Source organism: Oryctolagus cuniculus, chromosome 20, assembly GCF_051225735.1.
Source record: "Oryctolagus cuniculus isolate XC-2025 breed Fujian yellow rabbit chromosome 20, ASM5122573v1, whole genome shotgun sequence".
Classification (NCBI taxonomy): domain Eukaryota; kingdom Metazoa; phylum Chordata; class Mammalia; order Lagomorpha; family Leporidae; genus Oryctolagus; species Oryctolagus cuniculus.
The window spans coordinates 26,863,186-26,889,436 of record NC_142886.1 but is presented as its reverse complement, the minus strand read 5'-3'; the positions used below and the strand labels follow the sequence as shown (position 1 = coordinate 26,889,436).

Here is a 26,251-nt window from a genome sequence, read left to right as displayed (position 1 = left end):
TCCCGGGGCCGCTGGTCCCCTCCTCCATCATTTGAAGAGTGCACCTGACTCTCCCAAGAGCCACGGAGGCAGGCATTCATTGGCTCATGCACTGAGCCAAGCACTATTTCTTGAGGAGCTATGGAGTGCTAGGCACAGTGGTGCTGATGTCCTGGAGGCAGACCATATGCAAGTCACCCAACCCATAAATAACAGAACCACGCCCGCCCCGGGAGAGGGGGGGAGCTTGTGGGTATCTGGAGAGTTGGGGAGGCAACAGGAGATTCAAAAACCCTTTTATAGTGGACTCGAACTAGGGATGCAGGGATGGCTCAACAAACACGAGTCAGCAGCCCTAACACATCGTGGCAACAGAACGAGCCGGGAACTCAGATGGTGGTCTCTGTGGACGGGGACAAAGCTTTTCATAGCACGTCCATTTGTGATTAAAACCCTAAACAAATTAGGTGTGGAAGGATCATACTTCACCACAGTAAAGGCTGTGGGTGACACGTCCACATTGCACTGAACCGGGGACAAGCTGAACACACTTCCTCCAAGATCACAAACCCACGCTCACCTCTCTCAGGCGGTGTAGCGCCGGAAGTCCCAGGCAGTGAGCCAGGCAAGAGACAAAAGAAACCGCACACAAATAGGAGAGGAGGAAGGCCAGCTCTCCCCATTTGCAGCAGATAGGATTCTTGCCGTAGGCCAGCAGCATTGCCAATGGATTCAGTGAGCTTGCAGAATACAGAACCAGCATGCACATTAAACAAAGTCAACATCATAGCACACTCCAGAACCAGCCCTGGCTCCAGCCGCAGCCCCTCCCGTCACACCAGGCATCCCCTCAGAGACCCTGGAGCTCCTGAGTTTCCTCCACCGCCCCCTTCCCTCCTTGCCTACCCTGTAATTCCCGGGGAAGGAGACGCTCACTTGGTCCCTCAGCTGCACAGCACAGAACCCCTGCCCTGGGAGTTTTTTCAAAGACCCTCACTTGCTTCAAATATGCAAAAAAAGAAAAATTAATTCTCAAATATGAATAGAAAAAATAAAAAAATCTTAATGCTTAATTAAATGTCCACAACCTGATTTCTACTTCATTAATAGTATTTTGTAAACATTTTTATTAGACCTGGAAATAATTTGTAGGTTATTATTTTCTTAGTGAAAATTCTTGAGTTGGCTTGAAGGTTTTTCCAAGGAATCATAGTCTAGTTTAAAGTCAATAGATGATTTGTATCCAAATAATTTGATTTTTTCTGACAAATTTCCACAGTAAAATTATACTCCTGAGATATTTAATATATATGAAGATACTTCAAAAAGTATAGATTTTCAAACTGAAATTAAAATTTCAGTTTGTTGCTATGTGAAATATTTCCATATAGGTGCATAGTTTTTCAAAATATGCATTGTTCATGAAGGATTTTATAAGAATTTTTAAAAATCCTCATTTATTTAAAAGGCAGAGAATAGAAGAAGAGAGAAAAATGAAACTGACAAAGACCTTCCATCCAAATGCCCACAACAGCCAGGGTTGAGCTAAGACAATGCCGGGAGCCTGGAACTCAGTCTGGGTCTCCCAGGAGGGTGCAGGGACCCAGGCCCTTGAGCCATCACTGCTGCCTCCGACAGGAAGCTGGACTCGGGCGGAGCTGGCCCTTGAGCCCGGACACTCCAGTAAGGCACAAACATCCTCCTAATCACTGGCCCACGTGCTCAGCCCTCCACGAATGTTTTGAAGACCTGGAGTGTATATGATTATCGAATTTGGGCACCACAATAAACTTATCTTTAGTTCTATTTTCCATGAGTTTTTGAAGCACCCTCATCTCTCGTGATCAGGGTTTGTGAGGGCCTGAGAGTGGCTGTGGCTATGAGCTTGCACGGCCAGGGGCAAGGTGGTGAAAGAGGCCCAGAACCCAGGGCCCCAGGAGCTGCAGACAGGAGGAGGGCCCGGCCCACCCAGGGGTGGTCTTCCTGTAAAGACGGGCAGTCATTCAGTCCCACTCCCCTGCCCTTCCAAAGAGGAGCAGGGCCAGCCCCAACGAGGCTCCCACCCCCATCCATTACAGGGAAGACCCCCTCCAAACCCCCACCCCCCTAGCTGCCCCTCCAGGCAGGTGGCAGCACAGGGTGGAATGAGAAGGTTCCCAAAGGAAATTCAGAGTGGAGGTCACTGCCAAGGTCCCCAGGTGTCCATAGTGACATGGAGTTGCCAAGGGAAGGCAAATCCTAAGAATGGCTTAATGGCCCGGCTGCCACAGGCCATTTGCAGATCCGGGATGGATCTGTGAGCTGCCATCCACTGACGGTTCCTCCTCAGGCTCACCAAAAACACTGCCAGGAATACGTATTCCACCTGTCCAGGGAGGACCCCCAGACTACTTCACAAGGAAGCCTACAAGCAAATACCTCCATTAGTCATCTGTCCACCCCTAGGCCCTCTTCAATTCTGGGAACTCCCTCCCTCCTTCCCGCTGCCAAAGAGTTTCTGAGTCTCAGCTCCAAGCTGCCTTCCATGTGACCACACACAGGGCGGGGGACCCAGTACACAGGTGTTGCTTTAAAAACCACGCTACGGATGGGGCAGGTGCTTGGCCAAGCAGTTCAGATGCCACTTGGGATACTCACATCCAGTATCAGAGAGCCTGGGATCAAATTCCTGGTTCCACTTCCGATTCCGACTTCCTGCCAGTGTGCACCCAGGAGACAGCTGCTGCTGCTTCCTTAAGTATTGAGCTTCAGGCTCCTGGCTTCAGTCTGCCTTAGTGCTGGCTCTTGTGGGCAAGTGGGGAGTGAACCAGTAGATGGAAAATGCCTGTCTCTCTGCCTTTTGTCTTTTAAAAGAGATTTTAAAAAAAATTTATTTGCAAGGCAGAATGACTGAAAGAGAGACTTAGACATAGATAGAGACAGAGATCTTTCATCTACCAGTTCATTCTCCCGGTGACTGAAAAAACAAGGGCTGGACCAGACCAAAGCCAGGAGCCAGGAATTCCATGTGGGTCTCCCGCAAGGTCTTGGGAGACCTTGGCACTTGGCACTTGGGCCATCTTCTGCTGCCTTCCCAGGCACGTTAGCAGGGAGCTGGATCAGAAGTACAACATCTGGGACTCGAACCAGCGCTCTGAGATGGGATGCAGCTTGGCCTGTTGCACCACAATGCTGGCTTCTCCCTGCCTTTCAGTGAATTTTAAAATTTTTAAGAAGAGAGAGACTATCTGCAAAACGGGGCTGGAGCTGCTTCCAGAGTAGCTCCTAACCCCTGCATGGCAGGTGGGGGCGGCGGGGCGGTCCTGAGGGAGCAGGGAGGCAGAGGGGAGAGGTGCAGGAGGCTGAGAAGGTACATGCAGCCTCCCAGGGCCTCAGGCGGAGGGGTGCAGCCCACCTGAAGGTGTGAATCCCAGGGCACTTCCTGAAAGGTCGCAGCAGCCTGTGCGCGCGTTCATTCACTCACCACATCGGAGAACCCAGCGCTCTAGGCTCTGTTCTGCCAGAAGACTCACAATGACGAAATGTGACGTAAGCGTGACTGAACATGAAGCCAACAGTTTAAAAGTTCTATTGACCCAGGGATGGATTCACATGTGGTGTGTCTGGACACACACGGATGCACAGACACTCAGCTCACGGGCCCTCCGCGGCAGGTGCCAGGTCCCCGGGGAGCGCTGGCTGCTGAGGGCAGACACAGCTCCTTTGCAGAATGCCCCATGAGAAACAGGAGGCGGACACCTGTTCCCCGTAGCGGACAGGCAGAGAGCACTGCCAGACCTGCCCAAGTCACATCCCTGACTGGCCCGGGAGGTGCTGCTCCCAGTTAGAGGCCCTCGCTGGCTCTTACCAATCCACCTGTCAGGTGCTCCCAGAGATGAGCTCCGAGGGCTCCAGCAAACGCAGGCTGAGCAGGCTCTGTCTGACTGTGGCCAGGCCGACAAAGGCTCAGCATATACTGAGCCAATGTCCTCTGCTTTCCTTCCAAATGCGACCACACTTCACCCATGCAGAGCCCCTCCTCCCATTCCCTGGGGTCTTGAATTGTCCCTTCTGCCATGGCGAGGCCTCCTTCAGTTCAGGGCTTCCAGATGTACTGCTCTATTTTGAAGCCCTGCTTCCTTTGCAGATAAAGGTTCCCTAGAGTGCGGGGAGGGGGGGGGGAGGCAGGGGCACAAGAGGTTCAGGGCTTTGTTCTGGAGTCAGGCAGGCCTGGGTTCAAATCCTCACTTCCCACCTGCTAGGACGTCACACCAACTCTGTCTACTGCTTTGTCTGTAAAATGAAATACTAGCTCCTAACGCAAAGGGCAGGTGAGAAGGTGAAATTGTGCACACAGAACACTAAACACAGAGGTCAGCATTGTGGCACAGCAGATTAAGCTGCTACCTACGACTCCGGCATCCCACACAGGAGCCACTTTATGTCTCGGCTGCTCCGCTTCCCATCCAGTTCCCTGCTAATGCACCTGGAAAACAACAGGTGCTAGCCCAAGTGCTCGGGCCCCTGCAGCCCCATGGGAGAGCCAGATGGAGTTCCTGGCTCCTGGCTTCAGCCTGGCCCAGCCCTGACTGTTGTGGCCATTTGGGGAGTGAAATCAGTGGATGGAAGATCTCAATCTCTCTCTCTCTCTCTCTCTCTCTCTCTCTCTCTGGCTCTTCCTCTTCCTGTAACTCTGCCTCTCAACACTGAACCCAGTACTGAGTAAGCATCTGATAGGCGCAGTTGAAGAAGAACTCCGGGGCATTCTCTCTGGAGTCCTTTCACCCTGGGTTGCACTCTGAGCAGCACACTGCACGGAAGCTTCGACATCCACAGTTGCCCCAAACATGGACAGAGGCCACCTTCTGGCAGCCGGCACAGCAGAGCAGAAAGCAGGGAGGGGAGAGGCCCAGGGAGCTAAAGTCAAGGATTTGCAGGGGTGGAGCTTACGGCAGAGGAAGTCCTGGGGACCAGTGAGGTTCCACCAATGTGATCCCCCCAGGGCAGCATTTCCCAGCACCCAGTACCCCCGGCATTTCCACAGGTATCAGGTCCCTGCACTGAGCTCCCTGCCCCCTTAAAAAGGTCCCATGGTCACATAAATAAGGGAAAGCCTTGGTGCAGAAGTCAGACAGGTTTCTCACTGCAGGACTTCTCAGTGCCTTTTTACATGGACATGGCCTGGGAAGGCCCAAGACAGGGCTGTGCTGCACAGAGCCTGCTGCACCCATCCAGCGGCTCTCGTGGATCTGGGCCATGGACACATCAGAGTGGATGGCGCTCCCCAGTGTGAGCGGGTCTCGTCCCCACTGCACAAGACCCTTCCAAAAGGAAAAGCCTTCCTCAAGAGAGACTCCTCCCTGCCCAAAACCCTTCGGGCAGAGACGTCAGCTTCTCCTGTCTCTGGACTCAAATCGCCCAGCTCCCAAGCTGCCCCCCGTACAACCATCCTTTCCTAAATGCAAAACTACTTATACGCTGTAATGGAGAGCGACCAAAACCTCTGAATAAGAACGGTCCTCAGGTGAGACGCATTCCCCAGGAAGGTTCCCGGGCCCGTCCAACCCGCCGCAGGCTGCAGCCCGGCATGGAGGCCCCTTCCCCCTGCTCCGGCTTGCTCGCCAAACCTTGTTCTGGGTTTTCCAATTTCTTATTCAAAACTTCTAGAATCTCTACCTTTGCCTGAACAGGGTCTCTAGAACTTCTCCCAGTAGGCAAATGCTAGGGGGCAGCAGTGTAAGGAAAGGGGGAGGAGGAGCCCCACCCCCACCCCCAGGCTGACCCTCCAGAGCAGCTGATGGGCCAGGAGCAGGAGGGGCCACTGAGTACCCTTCTTGCTTCTGCCCCCAGCCAGACTCTCGCAAGCTCTGGCTCAGTGGGCCCTCCCAGCCAAAGCAGGGTGGGTTCGGCTGGGGAATTTGCAGGTTTTGCTGGAAAGATGACAAAGTCACAGGCGTCTTGCTGGGCCATTCCTTATTCTGCAAGGAGCAGGACTGAGCCTGACCCGCAGCTGTCGCAATTGCCCAGGTTCCCCTGGGTCCCTCCATGGGCTCCCACCGAGTGTGCTGCACGATGCCGGGACAGATGGCCAGGAGCAGCGGGCTGTGACTGTGGAGCCAGGAGACCAGTTGTGACCGGTGCTGTCCCCTCCCACGTGGTCACCTTGGGCCGTCTTCCCAGGCCCCAGGGATGCTGTTTTTGGAGCTTCTCGTGGGATCTGCCTTCAGAGCCCCAGGAGCTAAGAAAGAGTCACACCCTCCCTTTCTTTGTGATTCTAGACCGCTCTGCTCAGCTCTGTCACCCAGTGAGTTCCCTGCACTTGCTTCGCAATGACCTTGGCTGCCTCGGAAATTAGACGCACGCCCAAAGGAAGAGGCTTCGCCACCAGTGAGCACTTTCGAAACAGTGGACAGAGTGCTCCTACCTGTCTCTGCTGGGCCAGGCCAAAGCCTGGAACTCCACCCGGGGCTCCTAGGTGGGTGGCAGGGACCCGCGTGCCCGAGACTCCACCTGCAGCCTCCCAGCGCGTGCATTAACTGGAAGCTGGAATCAGGAGCGGAGCTGGGGCTTGAAGCCTCTGGTACTCTGATGTCTGATGCTGGTGTCTCAACGCTGAGCCAAGCACCCAGCCCGAGGTGAGTCCATTTCTAAGCACCAAGCATCCATGTTCATCAAAGACCCTCTCTTAATTCCCAGCGTGTTTTATCCAAATGTTTCTATTTGGGAGCCACTCTAAAGCCAGCCTTCTTTATTTAAAATACAGAGCTGGGATGAAAGCCGAGATTCCTAGGGCCAACAGGGCACCTGGCACTCTGCTATTGGCTGTGGGAAGCAAGTGTCAGGGTGCAGGCTGGCTGGCCCCGGGGGTGTGGCCTGCAAGGGGGGAGTGCAGTGAACAGTGCCTAGGTCCCTCCCAGGGCATCCACGGGCCCCACAGGCAGCCTCTGCAGGTGCCTTTCTCACTTTGACCTTGAAGGAGAAGGCCCTGCCAAAAGAATAGCAATGAGAAATGCCACCAGACGCAGCCCTCTTTGATGCGTCCCGACCTGGGGAATCGGTGGCAGAAAATGCACAGAAAAGCCAGATGGTGTTTTCCAGGGTCATGGTCCACCATGGTGAGAAGCCTAGGGCCCCTTTCATGTCCTCTCCCACGTCAGTCCGTGCCAGGGCTGCCGATGTAGGAGAACAAGAGGCCGCGGAGACACAAGATTAATGGCTTCCCAGGCAGGTGCACCACCGCCCACTCTCGGCCCGTCACCATCCTCCAGCGGCTCCCTGGGCCTGGCTCTGTGAGGCGTGAAGTATAGGAAGAAGGCATTGGAGAAGCCGACCCTTGCCAGCTAGGTAGCACCCGGCAGGCACCGCGAGAGCCCTGCCTTGCAGCATAGCCCCGGGCCGGCTCTCACTGCCACAAGCAGAGGCACCGGCTGGGTAAGAACAGGGAGGTGGAGGGCCGGACCTCGTTTCTGGACAATATCTGTCCCGAGCACTGGCTTCCAAGTTTGTCTAAAGATTCCTGAGATGTTGGTGGTTTTCTAAGGAGGGTTTATGAGTTCACTGCTTGTGTGCATAGCCTGGCCGCCTTACCATATAAATTAAATTGTTTTCAGTGGGGCTGGCGCTGTGGTGGGTAAAGCCACTGCATGCGACGCTGACATCCCATTAGGGCACCAGTTCATGTCATACCAGCTTCACCTCCCATCCAGCTTCCTGCTAATGGCCTGGAAAAGCAGCGGAGGATGGCCCAAGTCCCTGGGCACCTGCCACCCATGTGGGAGACCTGGAAGAAGCTCCTGGCTCCTGGTTCCAGCCTGGCTCAGCCCTGGCCATTGCAGCCAGTTGAGGAGGGAACCAGCAGATGGAAGATCTCTCTCTGCCTCTCCCTCTCTCTCTGTAACTCTGCATTTCAAATACATAAATACATGTTTTTTAAAGCCCACTTGCATTCTAGTATGTGTACTCACATATAGTCAGAAAGAAAAAGTGGAAAGCCACAATCTCCCTCACCCCCACACCAAGATCCTTAAGCCCAGTCCCCGCAGGTAACTCAAACGGCGGTTTTTGGTGTTTCCTTCCAGAAGTTTCCAGTGCCAGGCAATGAAGCTGCAACTATAAGTGGGATTGTACTACGCATCCTGTTTAGTCACCTGATTGCCAATTTATACCCAGCGCTGTGCTTTCTGTGCCCGCACAAGGGCCTCCGAGGGTCTCTCTCACACCAAAACGTTCCCCGTGGCCCTATGTCCTCCCTCATCTTGCTACCTCTTGGTCTTGGTGAGTTGGAAAAACTCAAGATAAACTCACAGCTCAGGAACACTTGAAAAGGGACATACATTTTCCTCTCTTATTGGACACCCCGCAGCCCCGTAAGGGAAGGAAGTCCACTCCCATTTTGCAGGTGAAGCCAACGTGGAACGAGCAGTCAGGTGAGTGGCCCAAGGCTGTGCTGCTGCTGGCCCAAGGTCACGGTGCCAGCTGAAGTCTCGCCTGTCTGATGTCAAAGGGCCCACCCTCTCCACCACACCCCGCAGGGGCTGCCCATTCCTGGATCTGAGTTGGCACAGCCTCCTTCCTCCACGGGGCCCTTCTACAGCCTCCTGGCCCAGCCAGCACCGTTTGCATGCGCGGTAGTATTGCCAGAGCCTAGCCTGACCTCAGACCAGGGACAGCCAGCTGGGTCCCGCCCCTGCACTCGGGCTGAAGGAGCCGGATGTTGCCAGGAAGCACCCAGAGGCTTGGCAGCCAGCGATGCATCCCTGGTTCTGTGCCAGCCGCAGGGCGAGGCACCAGGGAGGCCAGGGGAGGCAGACAGAGCATGTAGCCTCGATGCCCACACTCAAACCTCCTGGTCATCTCACATGCATCTGGAGGGCACTGATGTCCCCGACTGACAGTTCCTTATTAGGTACGCACCCAGGTCACTGCGAGAGAGGATTGTGAGGCCCGGGCCTGCCTGGGGAACAGGTGCAAAGGAGCTGGGGAGGAGGTGGCCTTGCCCAGAAACACGAGTGCATCTTTGCTCCTGCTGGCTTCCACCTAATACAAGTCTTTGCCATCTTTTCATCCTAAAGCAGAGCTGTTTGTGCCAGTCTGTCCTGCCCTCCTCGAACCTTCTGCCTGGCTCCCACATCTCCTTGCCTCGCATGGCCTGGGGTGGCCAGGATATGAGACACTGGCACGGTGTGTCCGTGTTCTGTACCTCCCAGCCCCAAGACTCGTCACTGCAAGGTCAGCGGGGCCCTTCCGGAAGCTGGGGACTGTCACTTCTATACAGGAAGGTGGGGAACGCAAGGCACAGCACTGGGGAGGGGCCAGAGACTGGGGCCTGGGCTGAGAACTGTAGCTGTGGTCCTCACCGGCTCAGGGCCTCCGTTTGCCTGTCTGTAAAATGGAGCCAATGAGCTCTTCTCAGACTCCCTGCAGCCCCCACATTCTGCCTTCTCCTTCTGGGAAGCAGGAAGTGCACACGCTGGCCATGCGGGGGCGCTCCTCATGCTGTCTCGTCGCTGTGTGAACGTTGCATAGGGTACACAGCACAAACCAAGATGGCTATGGTGCTGCCGGGCGGTACAATCTTGGGGATCACTGCTGTATACACAGTCCCTCTGCATCACTACGTGGCACATGCCTGTATTCCAGAAAACGCCTCTGTGGCCAAAAACGTGCAGCTTTTCAGATTGATACATTTCACAGAGCCCTCCCCCATCGCCACCTGTCACTCATCAGCACGCAAAGTACCCAGCACAGAATAAAGACCCAGGTGGTTCGGGGCATGGAGGGGCGTCTTGTGCTCAAGGCTGATGGCCAGGACCACATACAGGGGCGCCCCTGGAGCCACACTGGGGCACCTCCCTGGGCGATGGCAACCTGGTTATTGAGGGGTGTCTGTCCCCAGCAGGGTCACCCAGGTTCCCAGCTATCTTCCATGTCAGTCCCCACCGGGTCTCATCAACGGCTGCCCTGATGGGCAGGCACGGAGCCTGGTGAGTTCAGGTTCACAGGAAGACAAACCACAAATGCAAACCCAGGCCTTAGCAGACAGCGCTGATGGCACCGCACAGAAAGCAGCCCCATGCGCCGACAGAGGCCCTCCAAGGCCTGAGTGCAGACCTCCACCCCCGTTTGGGGTGGCTGACCCACTGAACAGGAGAGGGAGCATGCGCTCCTCCTCCTCTCCCTTCTTGGCACCGGGAGGCGATTCTCTGCACAGCACGATGGCACCAACATGGGCGCTTCTGGGGACACTGGTCTGAGCCCTGCACAGCTCTCCCGGGATGAGGGCACGATGGGGGTGTGATGGCAGCCTTTGCAGTCACAGGCCGTTCTCAGGGGCTGTGCACCCACTTCCTGAGTCCAGAGTGGGCCGAGGGGTGCAGCTGGAGACCACCCCGATGTGCTGGGGAGATGTCAGGGACGTTGGCCTGGAAACTCAGGGACTGTGCAGAAACTGGTGGGTTTCCCCAGCCCGCAGGGTTCTAAGCCATCTCAGGCACACCGGTGTGGATTTGCGTCCTGGGCCGGCATATGACTCCCTTGTGTCACTCCGCACCCGACGCTGTGCAGTGGGCGGGGCTCCCTCCTCCGGCGTCACGGCCGAGATGGAAGAAACCCACACACCGCAGCTGCCCTCTCCTGGCGCCCCTCGGGCTGCCACGCTCCAGCTCGCCCCAAATCCAACTGTAGAAGGCCCCGGGAGCCCAGGTGCCACGTGCCACCCTCCCCAAGATGCGCTCCGCCTGCCGGGGCTGTCGGCTCACCGACACCACACTCACACGCCAGCCGGCACCGGGAGTCAGAACCAGGGACCCTGCCCAGCTCTTCTCCACGAGCCCCTGACACCTGCAGCAGCAGGGGCAGGGCTCGGATGCCCTCCCGGCTCCATGCCTGCTGAGAGCTGTGCGACCCACGTGGGACGGCAGCCACAGGGTTGGTGCCCTGCAGAAAGAACCACAGTTAAGGGATTTGCTCCCAGCAATTGAGTTGGAACCCGGGGTTCCTCAGTCCCCTCCAGGCCTTCGACCCCTCTTCCGTATTATGTATGCCTTGCTGTGCATTAGAAAAACTAGGTTCAGCCCTCCTGGACCCCTCCTTCCACCAGGCACTCTTGGGCAGTGGACAACCTGCACAACTGTGCAAGCGGCCCACCAGCAGTCCAGCCCCAACTACAATGTCCGCCAAAGCGTATCCTCCACACTTACTGAGGGCTCCTCCAGCACCCACCGTGCAGTGCAGAAGCACAGGGGAGGCAGTCCCAGGTGGGCCTTGAGGGCGTGTAGAGGGACACGTTCCATGGCGTGCTGGGAAGAACTGAATCCCCAAGGTTCCTCCACCTTGTCAGGGGCATTTGTGGAGAGAGCAGGTGTTCCGAGATCAACAACAGACCCAGGCCGTGAGATGCACGCCCGGGGCCGATGTGGCCGCCGCCAGGTGTCTGTGGGCTCGTGGTTCCTCTGCCACTGGAAGGGGCCTGCCCCTGGGCAGGGCTGGCTGTGCCAGAGTCACTGAGTTCTGCAGCTCTGAGCCTGGAGCAGTTTCTAGGTGGTTTCAGGTGCAAATCCGCCCTCCAGGGGCCAGGGCCGGCTGGGAGCACCGGGGCATTTGGGGATGTCCAGAAGAGCCTGCAGCCCCTCTGGCCCCCTCCAGGGCTTCTGCCGTCCTGGCAGCTGCAAACCAGGCCCTCTCAACTAGCCCAGAGACTCCTGTACTGCACAGCCAAGGGGAACCGCGGCTCACGCTGCTCCTGGCATGCACTCCTACGATGCAGCAATGGGCGGGGTCGCACCCTCAACTCCCAAGGCCACGGAGCCCTGGCTTCTGTGGGCCACGCCACTCAGCATTTCCACGGAGGACAGCTGCCTCCTTGTGGGGCCTGGGGGCCCCTGCTGCGGCACATGGCAGCCCGGCTGCTCTTGGCATCAGCCCTGACTGCACCTGTGCCTGCCTTCCCTGCTCTGTCGTGTGGGTGCGCTGTGACCTCATCCTCACAGTGCCTGGGGACACAGCACTCCTGCGCACCAGGAGAACTCATGTTTTCTGCTTCCTGTCCTCGCTGCTCAAGTTCACCCCGTGGGCAGGACCCAGCAGGGAAAAGAATTTCTCCTTATACCCTAGACAGAAAACCTTCCCTCCCCTATCCCGGAAGTCACCTGTTTCAGTAGAATTTGAAGGACTGCCCAGAGCAGGTGAGAAGAAATGCTGAAAGGAGCCACTGTTTATTGAACACTTACTGTGTGCCAGCCTCGGCCCTGAGTACTTCCTGCTGATCAAGCTCTGACCTGTGCCACCGAGGATGAGTGCAGATGAGGACCAAGTCACGTATCCAGGGACCCAGAGCTGGGATGTGACTGCACCGGGCACAGAGGCGATGGCTGGGGTAAATGTTTAATAACTGCCTGGGGGGAGGGAGACTGGAGGGTGGCATGTGCTCCCGCCCACGGTGTACACACCTGCCTGGCACAGCCGGTTTCTAAAGACCCACGTGATGTCACTGACGGCAGAGCCGGGAAGAGGGACGGGAGCCAGTGCTGTGCGTTTCCAGCCCAGACGCACAAGGCGCAAGCGCACCGTGAGAGCACCAAGCAAAGGACCAGGGAGTGATGGGTTTCCAGTGTTCATGGCCTTTGTTTTTAACATAGGTACTTAATTATAGGTTTATATATTTTATTGTATTATTTATTTAGAAGGTGCAGGGTGGGGTTGAGAGAGAGAGAGCAAGGGAGGGCGCTCCCACCTACTGATTTACTTCTCAATGTCTGCCATCGGGGGAAAGAGCCAGGCCCAGTCGGGAACCAGGAGCTTCCGCCTGGGCTCCCGCGTGAGCGGCGCAGGCTCCAGCACCTGGGCCATCCCTGCTGCCTCCCAGGAAGCACGTCAGTGGGAAGCCGGGGTCGGGAGCCCGGCCAGGGCACAGCCCAAGCCACGTGTTAGTTGCTGTGCCCAACGCCCACCCCAGGATTTACTTTTCAATGAGGGTTGTGTTCATCAGATCCCAAAGCAACCGAGCACGAGCGGTCTCCCCGAGCTGGCTCCTGGCTGAGCTGGCTGCAGCGCCCCACTGGGGCGTGGGTTCAGCCTCCGTCCAGTCTGAGGCCCGAGATTTCCCTCTTCACCATGGCCCCACACTGCTTCCTGGAAGGCGCGGATGCCCCCCTGGCCAGCCAGCTCCAGCCCCACGTCTCACCAAGGGCGACAGATGCTGGAGAGCTGGTGCTTTCCCAACGGCTTCTTCCTCCCCCTCTTGCCTCTTGGGGTTCCTCTTTCCCCACTTCCAAGCTCCCTCCATGAGATCAACCAGCACGCATTAAGCACCACTCTGTGCCCTTCTAGGTCCTGGGGACAGAGATGGCGCTTGGGCCCTGGGGGTTCAGGATCTCGAGGGAAGAGAGAAGCATAAACTCAACCCCAACAGACAGCAGCTGCGTCAGGGGCACCGGCCAGGGGGCAGCTGCAAGGTGAGAGATTCAGTGCCCCTGGGAGAGGCCGGGGATGGCTTCACACAGACGGGCTACCTGAGCAGGCTTTCGGGGGGCGGGGGGGTGCAAGAAGTTCACCAGGCAGAGCAGCGTGGGGAGACGCGGTAGAGAAAGGAATGGATTTGAGGTGTGTATTTAGGTAAATGTTTTCCAGGTGGAGAAGAGGACTGGACAAAAAAGAGAGAACGGAAAATGGACGTCCCATCTCAGCTGGGGTCTCTGCATTAGGGCTGAGAGAGTCGAGGAAGATAGAGGAGAACCAGGTTTGGAGCACGAGGCTGCACTTGGCTTTGCTCCTGCAGGAATCCAAGTTGGACTCCAGAGAGGGTGCAGCCTTGGCGGTGGTCAAAGAATGGGTGATGGGAGAATGACAGAAAGCCAGAGGGCACGAAATGGGAGAAAATGAAGGATCAGCTTCAAAACACAGAGTCGGGCACGGAGGGGGCCAAGCCATCAGGGGCTTTCTGGAGGTTGGCTGTGAGCCCTTGGAAGACGATGCCAGGGAGAGCGAAAGCCCCTTGCGACAGCCTTCCCCTGTGTCCGTGACCAGGATGGGCTGTGGGGAGGGGCCCGACTTGTGGCTGCAATTCCCCCACCTTGTCCTCTAGGACCACGGCATGGAGCGCAGTGCTCTGCTTCCGCCTCCACCTCTAACTTTACGCATGGAGGGCAGCAGGAAGGGGGCTCTGAAGGCTGTGGTGAGAAAGCTGGAGTGTCGGTGCACAGCCACGCTGCCCCTGTGCAAACGCTAGCTTTGTCAGCCATGTGACCTTGGGCAAATGACTTAACACACGGTGCCTTAGTTCCGTCATCTGCGGAATGGGGTGGTAATGGTGCTACTTCTGAGGGTTGTTGTGAGGGACCGAGGGGTTAATACATAGAATATTCTGGGGACACAAGTCTGGCACATAGTATGTGCTCAGTAAACAGTAGTTGCTGCAACTGTTACTACTGCAGTCATCCTCCTCTGGCCTGACAGCTCTGCCCCCTGCCAAGACTTTCCCTCCATCAAGTCCTTCAATGATCTCCAAAGAATTAGGTGGCTTTGAACCTCAGGACCAGGCTCTGAACATGACACAAGTTGTGTTGCTGCCCCACACTCAGCAGCTGCAGGCTCTCCTTCAAGGAAATGAGGCCTGAGCTGTCTCCAGCCTGTGTGGAGATCAGGCGAGCCACAGGGGCGGCGAGTGTGAGGTGTGCACAGGGTGCACACACGTGTGTTGGAGGGGGAGGCACAGCACACTAGGAGGCAGCTGCAGGGGATAAGAGCAAGGAGCATGGCGCAGAGAGGTGCTGGCTGAAGTCAGAGCTGCTCTCTTTTGCAGCCAGAGTCCTGAGCTCCATCTCCCAAAGGTTCACCCCCTGGGATCCTCCCACCGTGGGCAGGCTCTTCAGCAGGACTGTCACCTAGGGGTGCAGTGCCAGTGAGGGCCTGTAGGGGGCTCTAGAGCTCTTCCATTCCCCATACCCTGGGCTGTGAGGGTAACACACTTGAAACAGTGGTGCTTTCGCCAGGGCTGTGTGACTACACAGCTCCAGCAGGTGAGGGGTGGGGGGAAGCAGGGGTTCCCTCGTACCCTGTTGGCGAGACCCAGTTCACCCGCACCTCCGATTGTTTCAGGCATGGGTCCCTGGTCTTGTCTGCTCCACCGCACAATGCTGGTTTGGGCGGTTCTCCCCACAGCCTCCAAAGGTCGGCCTCCTGACCTCGCACGAGGAGGTGGACAGCTGCCAACTGCCCAAGGCTCAGGCTCTCGCCGTCCAGCCCTCCTAGCTGTGCAGCCCTCCTAGCTGCTCGTGGGGGAAATTCTGCTTAGAGACAGGTGTGCGAAGCCAGGATCTTCCCTAAGGAGAATCCAGTAGCCCTGGTGCTGCCTTAAGAGACCTCATTCACACGTCAAGCGCGACTTTGTCAGTTATGTGGTGGAGGGAAGTCACCTGAACCCGCCGACTTCCCAGGACGGGGCCGGCTAACAAGCTACAACGGGCAAAAAGTTAAAAGGTGCGCTCTTAAAACCCAGTTTGGAAAAACTAAACACAGGTCTCCTGGTTTTGTCAAAAGCAGCAAAGAATTTGTGAAATGTGTTTCTTCACCAGACCAAGTTAAGAAAAACAGCCCTGGGTAGAATTGCCAGATGTAGCCAATATGGTGTGGAGTTTATCTACTCACATCCCAGGGAAACCATTCCTCATGTGTGTAAAGTGAGCAGCTAACCGGTACCTCGTATTTTATCAGCCAGCTCGACCCGCAAGTCCGAGACTACAAGGATTCAGCGAAGCATGCTTCAACGGAGCAGCCCCACCCAAAAGGGTACCGCCTTCTCTAATCTCCTCGTGCCACACATGGAAACCCAGGCCCCACTCATGCATTAAAATGAAGCAAATGCTTCAAGACCCCAGTCTCAGGGAGGCCTTCCGTGGTGAGGTTATGTCCAAGGAGTCCAAAAGCAAACTTGCGAACGTGAACACTAAACATTACACTTGATCTTAGTCAAAAGGCCGAGAAGCGATGTGAACACTAAGCATTAGATGCACACCTACTAAGTGTCTGGCACTTCACCCACTAAGCGCCTGGCACATCACCTACTATGTGCCTGGCACGTCTTCCCCATGACTCTGTTGAGTCTTTGTGACAATCCTGGTAGGAGTGACGACTGAAAACAGCTATCTTCTGGGAAAAAAAAAACTTACATTGCAAAGGTTTGTCCATTTCAGGTCCCAGAAAGGAAGGAGGTGGGAAACTGAGGCAGCCGCCATCCTCTGGCAAACAGCTTTGCTTACCGTGCAGTGCCAGCTCTGTCACTGCCGGACCGTATGCCGCCGGCACAGGACAGGCAAGTATATGGCATGGTGGGGGAGAGGCAGGGGCAGCCGGAACGGCCGTGGGCACGGTGGGCTCAGAACCGAGGCGGACGCGTCACACCTCCGCATAACAAACCACTCATCTGCCAGGGATAATGCCCGAGCCATCCCGGACACCGGTAACAATGACACGCAGATTCCAAATGTTCTCTGTAAGGGAGGAAAAAAAAAAAAAAAAAAGACCCACTCTTCTTCCTAATCCTTCTTAAACTCCACAAGACTGATTGGTTTTTATTATTCATGAATTAATTTTTTACTCAGCGTCCCACAAGGGAATTGAAGCTATAAAATTTCTCACCGATTTGCAAGAAAAAGCGGATCTCCACCTCCGCAGCCCAGCCAAACTCTTGCTGGCGTTCCTCGGCCGTGAAATGCTTTGTTTGTTAAATCAGTTAATAATCAATTAATAATCCAAAGCTTTGGGGTTTGTTTTTGTATTTTTTTTTTCTTTTCTCTTTTTGGAAAACAAAATTGAAGAAGAGCATGAGTAAAAATATTTAGGTGGGAAGCAAATACAGCCAGCCAGGAGGACCCCGGGATATTCGGAGAATTGGAGCTGCCTCCTATTTCTAAGCTAGACAGGGAAAAAAGAAAGAACAAAATAAAGGCATCGGCGGCTTTAAAAGTAGTGCGGGGACGGCGAGCGCCGGCTGCAGATGACAGGGGTCGAGTGCGGGCATCGGCGCGAGGAGTCGCAGGTGCGGTCGCGGGACACGGCCAGGGGCAGCCCCCTGGCGGCCTCTCTCTGATCGCTGCCTCCCGGGCGCCCGCCGAGGTCCCCAGGAACAGGGCCGCGCGCGCGGCGCGGGGTGGAGAGGTGACTTTGCTCGGCGCTTCGCGCGGCCCTTTCCCCATTCGCTGCGCCAAGTCGCAACCCTCGTCCTCTGCGCGCCTTTGCGGGCGGTGGGGAGGGGACCGAGAGGCGGGAGCCGGCGGGAGCGTTCCGGGGGCGGGGGTGGGGCGACCCTCTACTCTTGTTGAGGGACCGCGCGGCCTTCGCTGTTGGGGAGCCCAGACCTGAAGCCTGTTCGCGTGGGCGTCAGCACGAGGATGCTTATGTCTGGGGGCGAGACCCGGCCCGCGTGCCCCGGGTACCCGGCGCGCGGTGGCCCTGAGAAGGGCCGTGCGCTTCGCGGGAAGGGACGGGGGCCAGCCGCGCCCGCAGCCCTGCTACTGTCGCCTTAGAACCGCCACTGCGCCGCGGCCGCTTCTGCAAATGCAAGGGTCCTTCCGCTCCCGCTGTTAGCGCCACTGTTCAGGTAGACACGGTCCCCACGCCCAGGACACAAATGACGAGGCGCCGGGCTGAGGGGAAGAGGGACAGCGCAGTGCTGGCTGGACCGACCCAGAAGGACGGCACTAACAAAAACTTCCCCAGGCTCCCAGCCCAGGCAGCCAGGTGAAGGCGAGAGGCAGACTGGGGGCTGAGTTCGTCCTGATGCTGTCAGCCCACACCTCCAGCCTCCTCACCTGGCGCTCAGCTAGCAGACGGCCAGCCTGGACCTGCCAGTGGTGGCGGGAGCAGCGGTCATCCTCTGAGAGCAGGCCAGCTATGCTGGGTGCAGGACTGATGGCAGGTTGGGGGTAGGGTGCCCAGTGACAGGCATTTAGCTTTGGGACTTGACCCAGCTAACTGTGCCCAGCGCCTTGAGAGGGCAGAAATACCCACCCACGCATGCACATCGGGACACATGCTCAGACCCCCACTACACAGACACACACGCAGACACTGCTGCACACACGCACATGGACATAGACTGAGACAGACCACCACACGCACACACAGACTGCCCACCACACAGGTGCACACTCAGACCCCTATAGCACACACACGCATGGACACACAGGCATACCCCCACTACACCCACAGAGCCCCCCACCCTGCACACACTCACACACACAAATGCACAGACATCCACCACACACAAACACTTGCATGCACCCTGAGAACCCTGCCTCACATACGGACACACACTCTGGGTCGAGTCCCCACTGCACACACACACACACAGATGCACACTGAGACCCCACTCCACCCTCCTGCCTCAGAAACATGAAATCAAGGAGAAAAAACAGGACAAGGACAAGCAATGGCGAGTTGGAAAGAAAACAGAGAGGAAAAACCAGCAAAGACAAAGGAAAGGCTAAGCGGCCTCGAGGGCCCCCCCCCCCCCCGCCCCATGCAAGCCCCCGTCCTGTCGGCCTCCCAGGCCCACAGCATCGCGAGTGACCATGTTTCCTGTTCTCTGCCCTTCTGAATCCCGACACGCAGGAAGCGCCAGGAACGCTCAAAGACCCCTTTCCGGCTGCCTTGTGCAAAGCACACACCAGGTGAAAATACCGCGCACCACAAAGCTAAGCAAATACAATAAAAAATTTAAAATGAATTAATAAAAAGAATCAAACAACAGAAACTAACTTATGAAGTCAAGCAATGAAAAATAGAAGAGCTGAGTGGGAATAACCTTGAGCGGCTGGGGTTCTGAAACCCGTGGCTTCCTGCATGGGAAAAGGCTCCACCGCACTTGGGCACGTCATCCGGGGCCTGTGTTCAACGCAGCTCTAGTAAACACCCGTGGTCAGCCCGGGGGGGACCCTGATACAGTTTTAAATGAAAATTGATCACGTTTGAAGCCAGAAGATAAGGACGAAACCTCGTCAGAGTTGTTTAACTGCCTTTTGACCTCTGAATGAAATGACATTGAGAAATAAAATAACATTTTCCAGAAAATCATTCCCAGCCAAGGTCCCATCCTGGGGACACTGATGGCGATACCGAATAGAAGATTTTAAAGTCCTAAGGAACAAAGGAGAGCAATCAGAAAGAGAGAAGAGAAGGAATGGTGGCGGGGAGGAGGGACTTCTTTAAGACCAAAATACACATAGGTTAAAAAGCACAGAAAAATGAAAAAAAAAAAGTGCACCTTTAACTTCCAGGAAAACTTCTGTGTTAGGTTAAATTTGAACTCCAGTTGAGACAATGCTGAATTGAAGGCATTCAGCTGAAAATGTAGTCCCCACCCTGTCCAATTCCAGAGGGAAAGTCCCATGGGCAGGTGCACCAGCATGATTTCCCTTGATTTAAGAAAAACTGCAGCCTGTCGTGGCTATTTCCAGGGAAAGAAGGGTGAGTCGGGAACCTGGAGCCAACAAGGCCCAAACGTCCCTTCCAGCGCGGCCACCTGCCGCCCCAGAGAATGACGGGACGCAGTCTGCCCAGGCCCAGCCAGGCCATAACGCTGCAGAGCAACTGAGACCCCGTGAGCTGCGGGGACACCCCCTTCACACCACAGACAGAGGACCCTCAGGATGCTGCACCCCTTCTAGAATGTTCTACAGCCTGACCTCAGCCCAGGCCAGGGGTGTAGAAAGCAGCAGGGCCTGTGTTTAAATAGCAGAGCCCCTGGCCCATTGCCACCCCAGAACACACTGACTCCGGGACACACACAGCCTCCATGGTGAAAGCCCCTGAGGAATGGACACTCGCTTAGCTGTTTCCAGTTCAGAAATGGCTTTTACAGCACTGTGTAAGGGCTGGGTGCTCCCTTAAGCTACTACTTATAGATGAAGGTCCCATGAAGCTCCGCTCTGATTGTAGTCCTGGTCAGTACAGAGAGGCACCCTGGACAGGCAGGTGCAAGTTCACGCTCGGGGCAATGGGAAGCCCACACAACTCCTGCCCCCCCACCATCTCTGAAGAGGACCACCCACAGCTGCCCAGCTCTGCAGAACGCCCACTCTGAGCCCAGGAGCCAGAGACGAGCGGCCCATTGAGACGAGCCCTAGGAGCACTCCGAGGAAGTCCCAGTGAGTCACCTTTGGAGCCCTGCTTTCTCCCGCTCAACCCAGCATGCTTCTGGGTAGCTGGGGAAGATGCCCCATGCAGCCTGCCACCCAGGGTCACCAGCCTAGTGCCCTGAAGAAGGAACCCCCGTTACCAACCTCTCTCCATCACGGCCCGTCAATGACCTCCAAGGAAGGAGTCGGGTCTCAGCACAGGGCTGCCACAATCAGTGGCCGCCCCAGCAGCAGGAGCAGGCTGGGCCTGTGAGGGTTAAACTGTTGGGCCAGTATCATAGGGGTCACCGTGATGTGCAGAGAAGTTGAGCATCCCAGTCCCCCATGGCTGGTCTGCTAATTACATTTGCAATTATAAACGCCACAACCTCCCTGCACGGGGACGAGGCCACACCAGTGGATGGGCCACCAGGGTGTAATCCCACCCCAGGCTACCCAGGGCCACACCAGGGCCGGCCAAAGCCCCTGAGCGGCCACCCTCCGGGGAACGGCCACATCTAAGTCCACTCCCCAGAGGTGTAGGCTGCTGGGACGGAGCTGTGGGAGAGTCGCTGGAGACCGTCTCCATCAAGGGCCACCAGCACATACTTGCTCTAAAGCTGGTGGATTCAGCCACAGAAGCCAGCAAAAGGCCTCAAGGGTAAACAGGCAAGATCTTGGGGAAGCTGCGGGTTTACTCTCAACCCAGGCCCTTCAGGGCTTCACCCAGCACTCTGCAGACCCTGCACATGCACCTGACCATGGAGGACACGGACACGGGAGGGTGGGCGCTCCAGCTGAGCTGGGGGCCTCCGCGGTAGCACTTGGCCAGGAGCCTAGACAGGAGCATGGGGGTGCCGGCTAAGCCTGGGCAGAGCTCCCCGCCGGTCAGGAGCAGCGTTCCAGGGTCTTTCTGGGGAGAGGGTGGATAGACACCGCCCATGGCCGTGACCGTGGGAGGACGCTGGAACAGGGGTGCTCAGGGCATGGCTCTGCTTCGCAGCCTGGACGGCAGGTGCTCCAAAGGCAACTTTTTGGAACTCCATGGAAAATGGAGCTTAAAAATAATTTTAGTACAAAAAGTCTTCAACTCCTTTCACCCTCTTTTCATCATTTGCATTTTCCGCGACCCCTGGGGACTCCTTTCCTGTGCTCTCTTCCTTTTGCATTTGGAAGCACGAAGACGTTACATTTTGAAGAAATCACTTCAAGAACCTGGGCAGACCCGTTCCAGAGAGGGGTGCAGCGGCATCGGGTCAGAAGCCCCCACTGCTATCTTGCTTGGTTTTTCTGTCTTCCAAATCCTCTTCTCCTGTTGCCTGCCCCCGGCACACGCCGTCACGGTGTCTCTCTCTGTCCCTTTGCCTGCTGGAGTCACACAGATCTTTGCTTAAAAGAAACAAGGCACCTTGCAGTGAGCCAGGGGAGCTGCCAAACCTCCCCAGGGGGTTTTGGTAATCCCAAAAGACCATAGGGCAACACGACGAGTGGCCAGGAGGGTGAATCAGCTGCACAACCCGTTATAAAGGCCCACAGGGCTAGCCTTGGGGACCCTCGGGGAAGGCAGCATGTGACAGGAAGCCATCACTGCCACCTCCCTCCCAGTGCTTCCCCCCAAAGTCCCCTCTGTCCCTCCTCGCTTGGGCTAAATGGAATATTTATTGATTACTCCAAATCAATAGAATGAAAAGGTTCCTGTTTAGTGGGCCAGGTTGCTTCTTTGTTGGTGGTGGGTTTTTTTTTTTTTTTTTTTTTAAGGAAAAAGATCTTTTTTCCCCATATTTCCTAATTATTGGTGAACAAGAAGATTGGTTCTGACACGGAAGGAGTTGGGGGAAGAATAAGTACCAAGAGGAAATTTCCAGTGATGTCAGGATCTCACTGGGCTGGAAAAGGGCTTCGCAGGTTGGGCCCCTCCAACCTGACCTGAGGTTTCCTCCCAGCTCAGAATGCACCCCTCCCTCCCCACGGCCCCCTGCCATGCCCCGTCCTCTTCCCAGGCAGCCCTGGCCTCCACAAGGGTGGTAGACACATCAAGGCTTCTGTACTGGAGCCCCCTCCCTCGGAAATCCAAGACTAATGTCCTTACTCTGATTTATTTTTAAATGTACCATTAAAAATTAATTTCCCCCTTTGTTTTTCTCCGGGTCACTGATTCTGAATTGCCATGTGGCATTTTTCCTACGTGTGAACCCACATATTTTACCTCTAGGACAGTTTGTTCTTTGTTTCTTTAACAACAGCAAAGTGGTCATCAGACGGTGCTAAGACAGCCCCCCTACACCCACACACCCACGCACACATACCTCTCCACTCCAACCGTGCTCTCCGGGTGTTGTGTGCCCGTCTCCAGCTGATCCTGTCACACACACGTTTGTACACAGGCACACACAGGCGAGCACCCTCACTCCCACTCCGGCTGATTATATATGTACATAAAATATTGATTGCAAGGGTAATAGAGTCACCTACAGGATTGGCCACAGGAACAAAATGAAGGAGAAAGGTAGCAAGGTACGGATGCACGTGTGCGTGTGTTCGTATCTCACCTGGGAAAGTGAGAATGACACCAAAGCGTTAAAAAGGGTTCTCTGTGTGTTAGCAGGTGCAGCAGGGGATGGCAGGAGCGGGGGTTGGGGGATGGAGGATTCTTTCTCTCTGAACTCTGGTCCCTGTGCCCTTGGGCTTTCTCCAGTCCAGGAATGTCAACTAATCCACACAGGTAAAAACTGCGTAGAGAGCACAGAAACCCATCCCCACGTACGTCCCCCAAGGAACATCAGCACCACCATCAGTGGAGTCGTCTTGTTGTCCTTCCAACAAACCAAAGAATGTGGCCCTCTGTTCTGTTACTTTGCTACCGGTGGCTCTAAACGACCTGCCGTGGAGCCCTGGGGCAGAAGTCAGAATGCTGCCTCCCCCAGACACCAGTCTCTGACCTCCCAAGCAGGGCTGCGTGTCTGAGCCATCACACACACACACCCTGGCTGAAGGGCACTCATCTGTATAGGGGGCCAGCTCCCAGTCTGGAGCAGTGAGCCGTGGCATCTCCCGGGGACGCTGGGTTCTTCAATGGAGACAGCAGGTGCATTTTTTGGCTTTTCCTGTGCCCCATGGGGGGTGGGAAGCTAATTCTTTGCAAAGAAACTAGGCAGGTTGGGAAACTCAAAACCTCTCTCAAGCTTCATTTATAATGATTCACACTCCGAACCTACCCCAGACACCTGGGACTCCAGTCCCCTTTTGCCACCTCCCTAATTTTCCCTCTGCCTATTTCTCTCCTTAAACTTAAGACAGGGTTACTGCCAACTCCAGAAATTGCCTGGCTGCCAACCCCCTCCCTCCCTGCTCCCATTCCTGCTCAACGTCATCAAGACCGCACTTCCCCCACACGGATTTTCAAATTTATCAACTATGACTTGAGCCCGGGATGGACACATAATAGATATTTCAAGCTCAACTAAAGAAGTCGCCTCTGCAGAAAGGGAGCCTAAATAATTTAAATATCCAATATTTGCAAACCTGGGTAATTTCACGGGAAGAAATGCCCCCACGTGCAGCCACCACATCCACAATCTCAGCCTCCCTCCCGTAAGGTGTCTGCGGGGTCTCCCACTCCCTCCAGGAAGGACCAGAGGGAGGCACGACCCCCGCTCAGCCCCCGGTTCCCCCAGCCCCTAGACAGGGACCCGTGTCACCCGCCGGGAGCTTGAGGAGCCCCCTTGCGAGCTGAGGGAAAGCGAAATGCGTTCTAAGTCAGGAGGACCCTCTTCTACCAGCACATAGTCTTCTCCAGGACGCTCGGTCTAAATTCTGGCGGCAACTAAAGGACTCTCTGAAACCAGACCCTAAAGGTCAACGTGAGGCCGGGACAGCAGGAGGGTCGCCGCTGTCCACCGCGAGATGCCCCGGGGGTGGGCTGTGGGCGCCCGGGACTGCGCAGGTCTCAGAAGCCCACCTCACCCGGGATCACCGCTTTTGGAAACGTAATCGCGGTTCTTGGGGTACAAAAAAAAAGACAGGGTAGCGGAGCTAGCGAAATGCTGACTTCGATAGTTTAGTTTGCATCGGAAAAAGAAAAAGAAAAGACAGCAAAGTTACGCAGGAGAGCTGCCCGCGAGAACCAGAGTTTCCGTTTTATGAATGTGATTTTTTTTTTTTTTTCTGAAGCCTTCCAAGGGACCAGTCGGCGCGCGCACGCGCTCAGACGCCAGGACCCTCGCCCAGGAGGGTGGAACGCGCAGAGCTTTCGGGAAGACCCAGGCAGGTGGCGGGGCAGGAGGGGCTGTGGCCGCGCTGGCCCTAGGAGCGAAACCGCGGGAGCCGAGGCAGGGCGCGTGGGGCCGAGCTCCGCTTCGCCCTTCTGTGCGCAGCCCCGGGGCTGGGGAGCCGCGGTCCCCGGGAGTCGCGTCCGCCCGCGTCCACGCCGCTCTCACACCCACGGCTTCTGGCGCAACCGCAGCAAAGCCCCAGGGTGCCCGGCGGTGTCAGCCCGTGCAGCTCCCTCCAAATCCCGAACTAACTTTGCCTCCGACGCAGCGCCCAGCCGGGCGCTCTCATCCCTGGCAGGCTGCGGGGCTCCCGGCGCAGAGCGTGCGCAACCCAGCGCGCCCAGGGCCCGGCCGCCCGCACCCCGGGGCCCTTGGCGCTGCTCGCGTACCCTCGGGGTGCCTCCCCCGGGACCGCCGAGTGAGCGCCGGCCGCCGGCAGGTTCCGAGCCACCGAGCGCGTTCAAGGTCTCGTCGGTCGCCGGGGTGCTTCTTGCACCCCGAGATGGAGAAGACAAACCCGCAGCGCCCGCGAAGAGGCTTTCTTGGACCGGACGGGGCATCCTTGCGGCCACATGCCTGTACCTGTACCCGCTTCCACCTCTCCCGCTCCTTTCCCCGGACACTCAAATATTTTCTCACTGATCCCAGAGTGCAGAGGGAGGAAGAACGCGCTACTCTAGCCTTCCAGTGAGGGTTGGGCGAGGCGGGGTCCTGGGAAAGTTGGCGTCGGGTTTAAGCCAGAGAAGGAAACTGAGGAAGTGTGCGGCTCTCCCCTCCGCTACGACCCGCAAGTGTCCCCCGAGGTTCCTGGCACTTCAGGAACGTGTGGGAGAGGAACTGCGACACCCGGGACAGGGACGGACGGACCGACAGCCCGAGGAGCGGGGCACCTACTGGTTGTGGTAGCCGAGGGGGTCCGGGATGCAGAGCTCCGACACGTCCATCAGTCCCGTTCTAGCATTCCCAGTCGGTGGAGAAAGGCGGCGGGGAAATCACGCGGAAGAGCGAGTGAAGGGCACCGGCGAGGTGCGAGTCCAGGCAGGGGCCCGGGGAGCCGGAGCCGGCGGCCGCGCGGAGGAGAGGCGGGCGGAGAGCAGTGCGCGCACGGCCCCGCGCTCCCACCATCCGCGCGCGCCGAGCCAGCGGGCAGAGGGGATGAGAAGCCGGGGACGAGACCGGGGCGCCCGGGACTTGGAGCCCACGAACCCTACTGTAGCTTTAAGGCTGGGAGACTGATGTATGGTTTGGCTCCTATTGGCTATCTCTCAGGGGCTGGACTTAAAGTGACAGAATCGAGCTGGGGTGGGGGGAGGGGGGCGAGCCCGAGCGACTTCAATGGAATACAAGTCTCCAGCGTGCGAGGAGTAGGCACCGGGCTTTAGAGTCACAAGGCCTGCTCTGTCCTCCTGCTCTCGAGAGAGAGAGAGAGAGAGAGATGTCCAAGGTGGCACTGGGGGCCAGGGGAGATCTGCTGCTCCCAGACCACCCCCCACCCCACCCCATCTCCTGCCCTCCAACAAAGTGCTTCTTTACAAAAGCAGATCTGGCAAATTCACCTCTCATCCAACCTTTGGAATGGGTTTGTTTTCCAAATTAAAAATGAGCTGCACTTCTCCACCCTGGCACCAAGGAGAGGAGACCCTGGCCTCAGATAGTCACGGCTGCAAGCCCTGTGGTGAGTGCAAACAGGCCAGGCCTGCAGGAGAGGCCCAGGGAGACAGCAGCAAGGACAGAGCTCCCCTTCCCAGCTCCTGACACCTGGGCCAGTCCCTTCTGCACGGTTAGATGCTCGCTGGGCCTTTGCCACGTGCTCTCCGGGTGTATCCTCATGTTCGCAGGCCCGCCTCGTGGATGCACCCAGGTCACAGACACAAGCTAATAAATCCTCAACTGCTTAGGAGAATGCAACTG

The 26,251-nt window shown here is 56.6% G+C and overlaps 1 protein-coding gene across 4 annotated transcripts in view; it reads right to left on the bottom strand.

Annotated features, from left to right (window-relative positions):
• Positions 1 to 26,251, bottom strand: part of ESRRB (estrogen related receptor beta) — a 168,055-nt gene that overhangs the window by 79,357 nt on the left and 62,447 nt on the right. Inside the window, exon 1 of one of the 4 annotated variants that reach the window (XM_002719576.6) lies at positions 25,235 to 25,413. The exons of the other annotated variants lie outside the window; for them this stretch is intronic. Coding sequence (XP_002719622.1) covers positions 25,235 to 25,284 — 50 coding nt within the window. The 5' untranslated portion in view covers positions 25,285 to 25,413. Of the gene's footprint in view, positions 1 to 25,234; positions 25,414 to 26,251 lie in introns of those variants that run through there. 4 annotated transcript variants of the gene reach the window in all.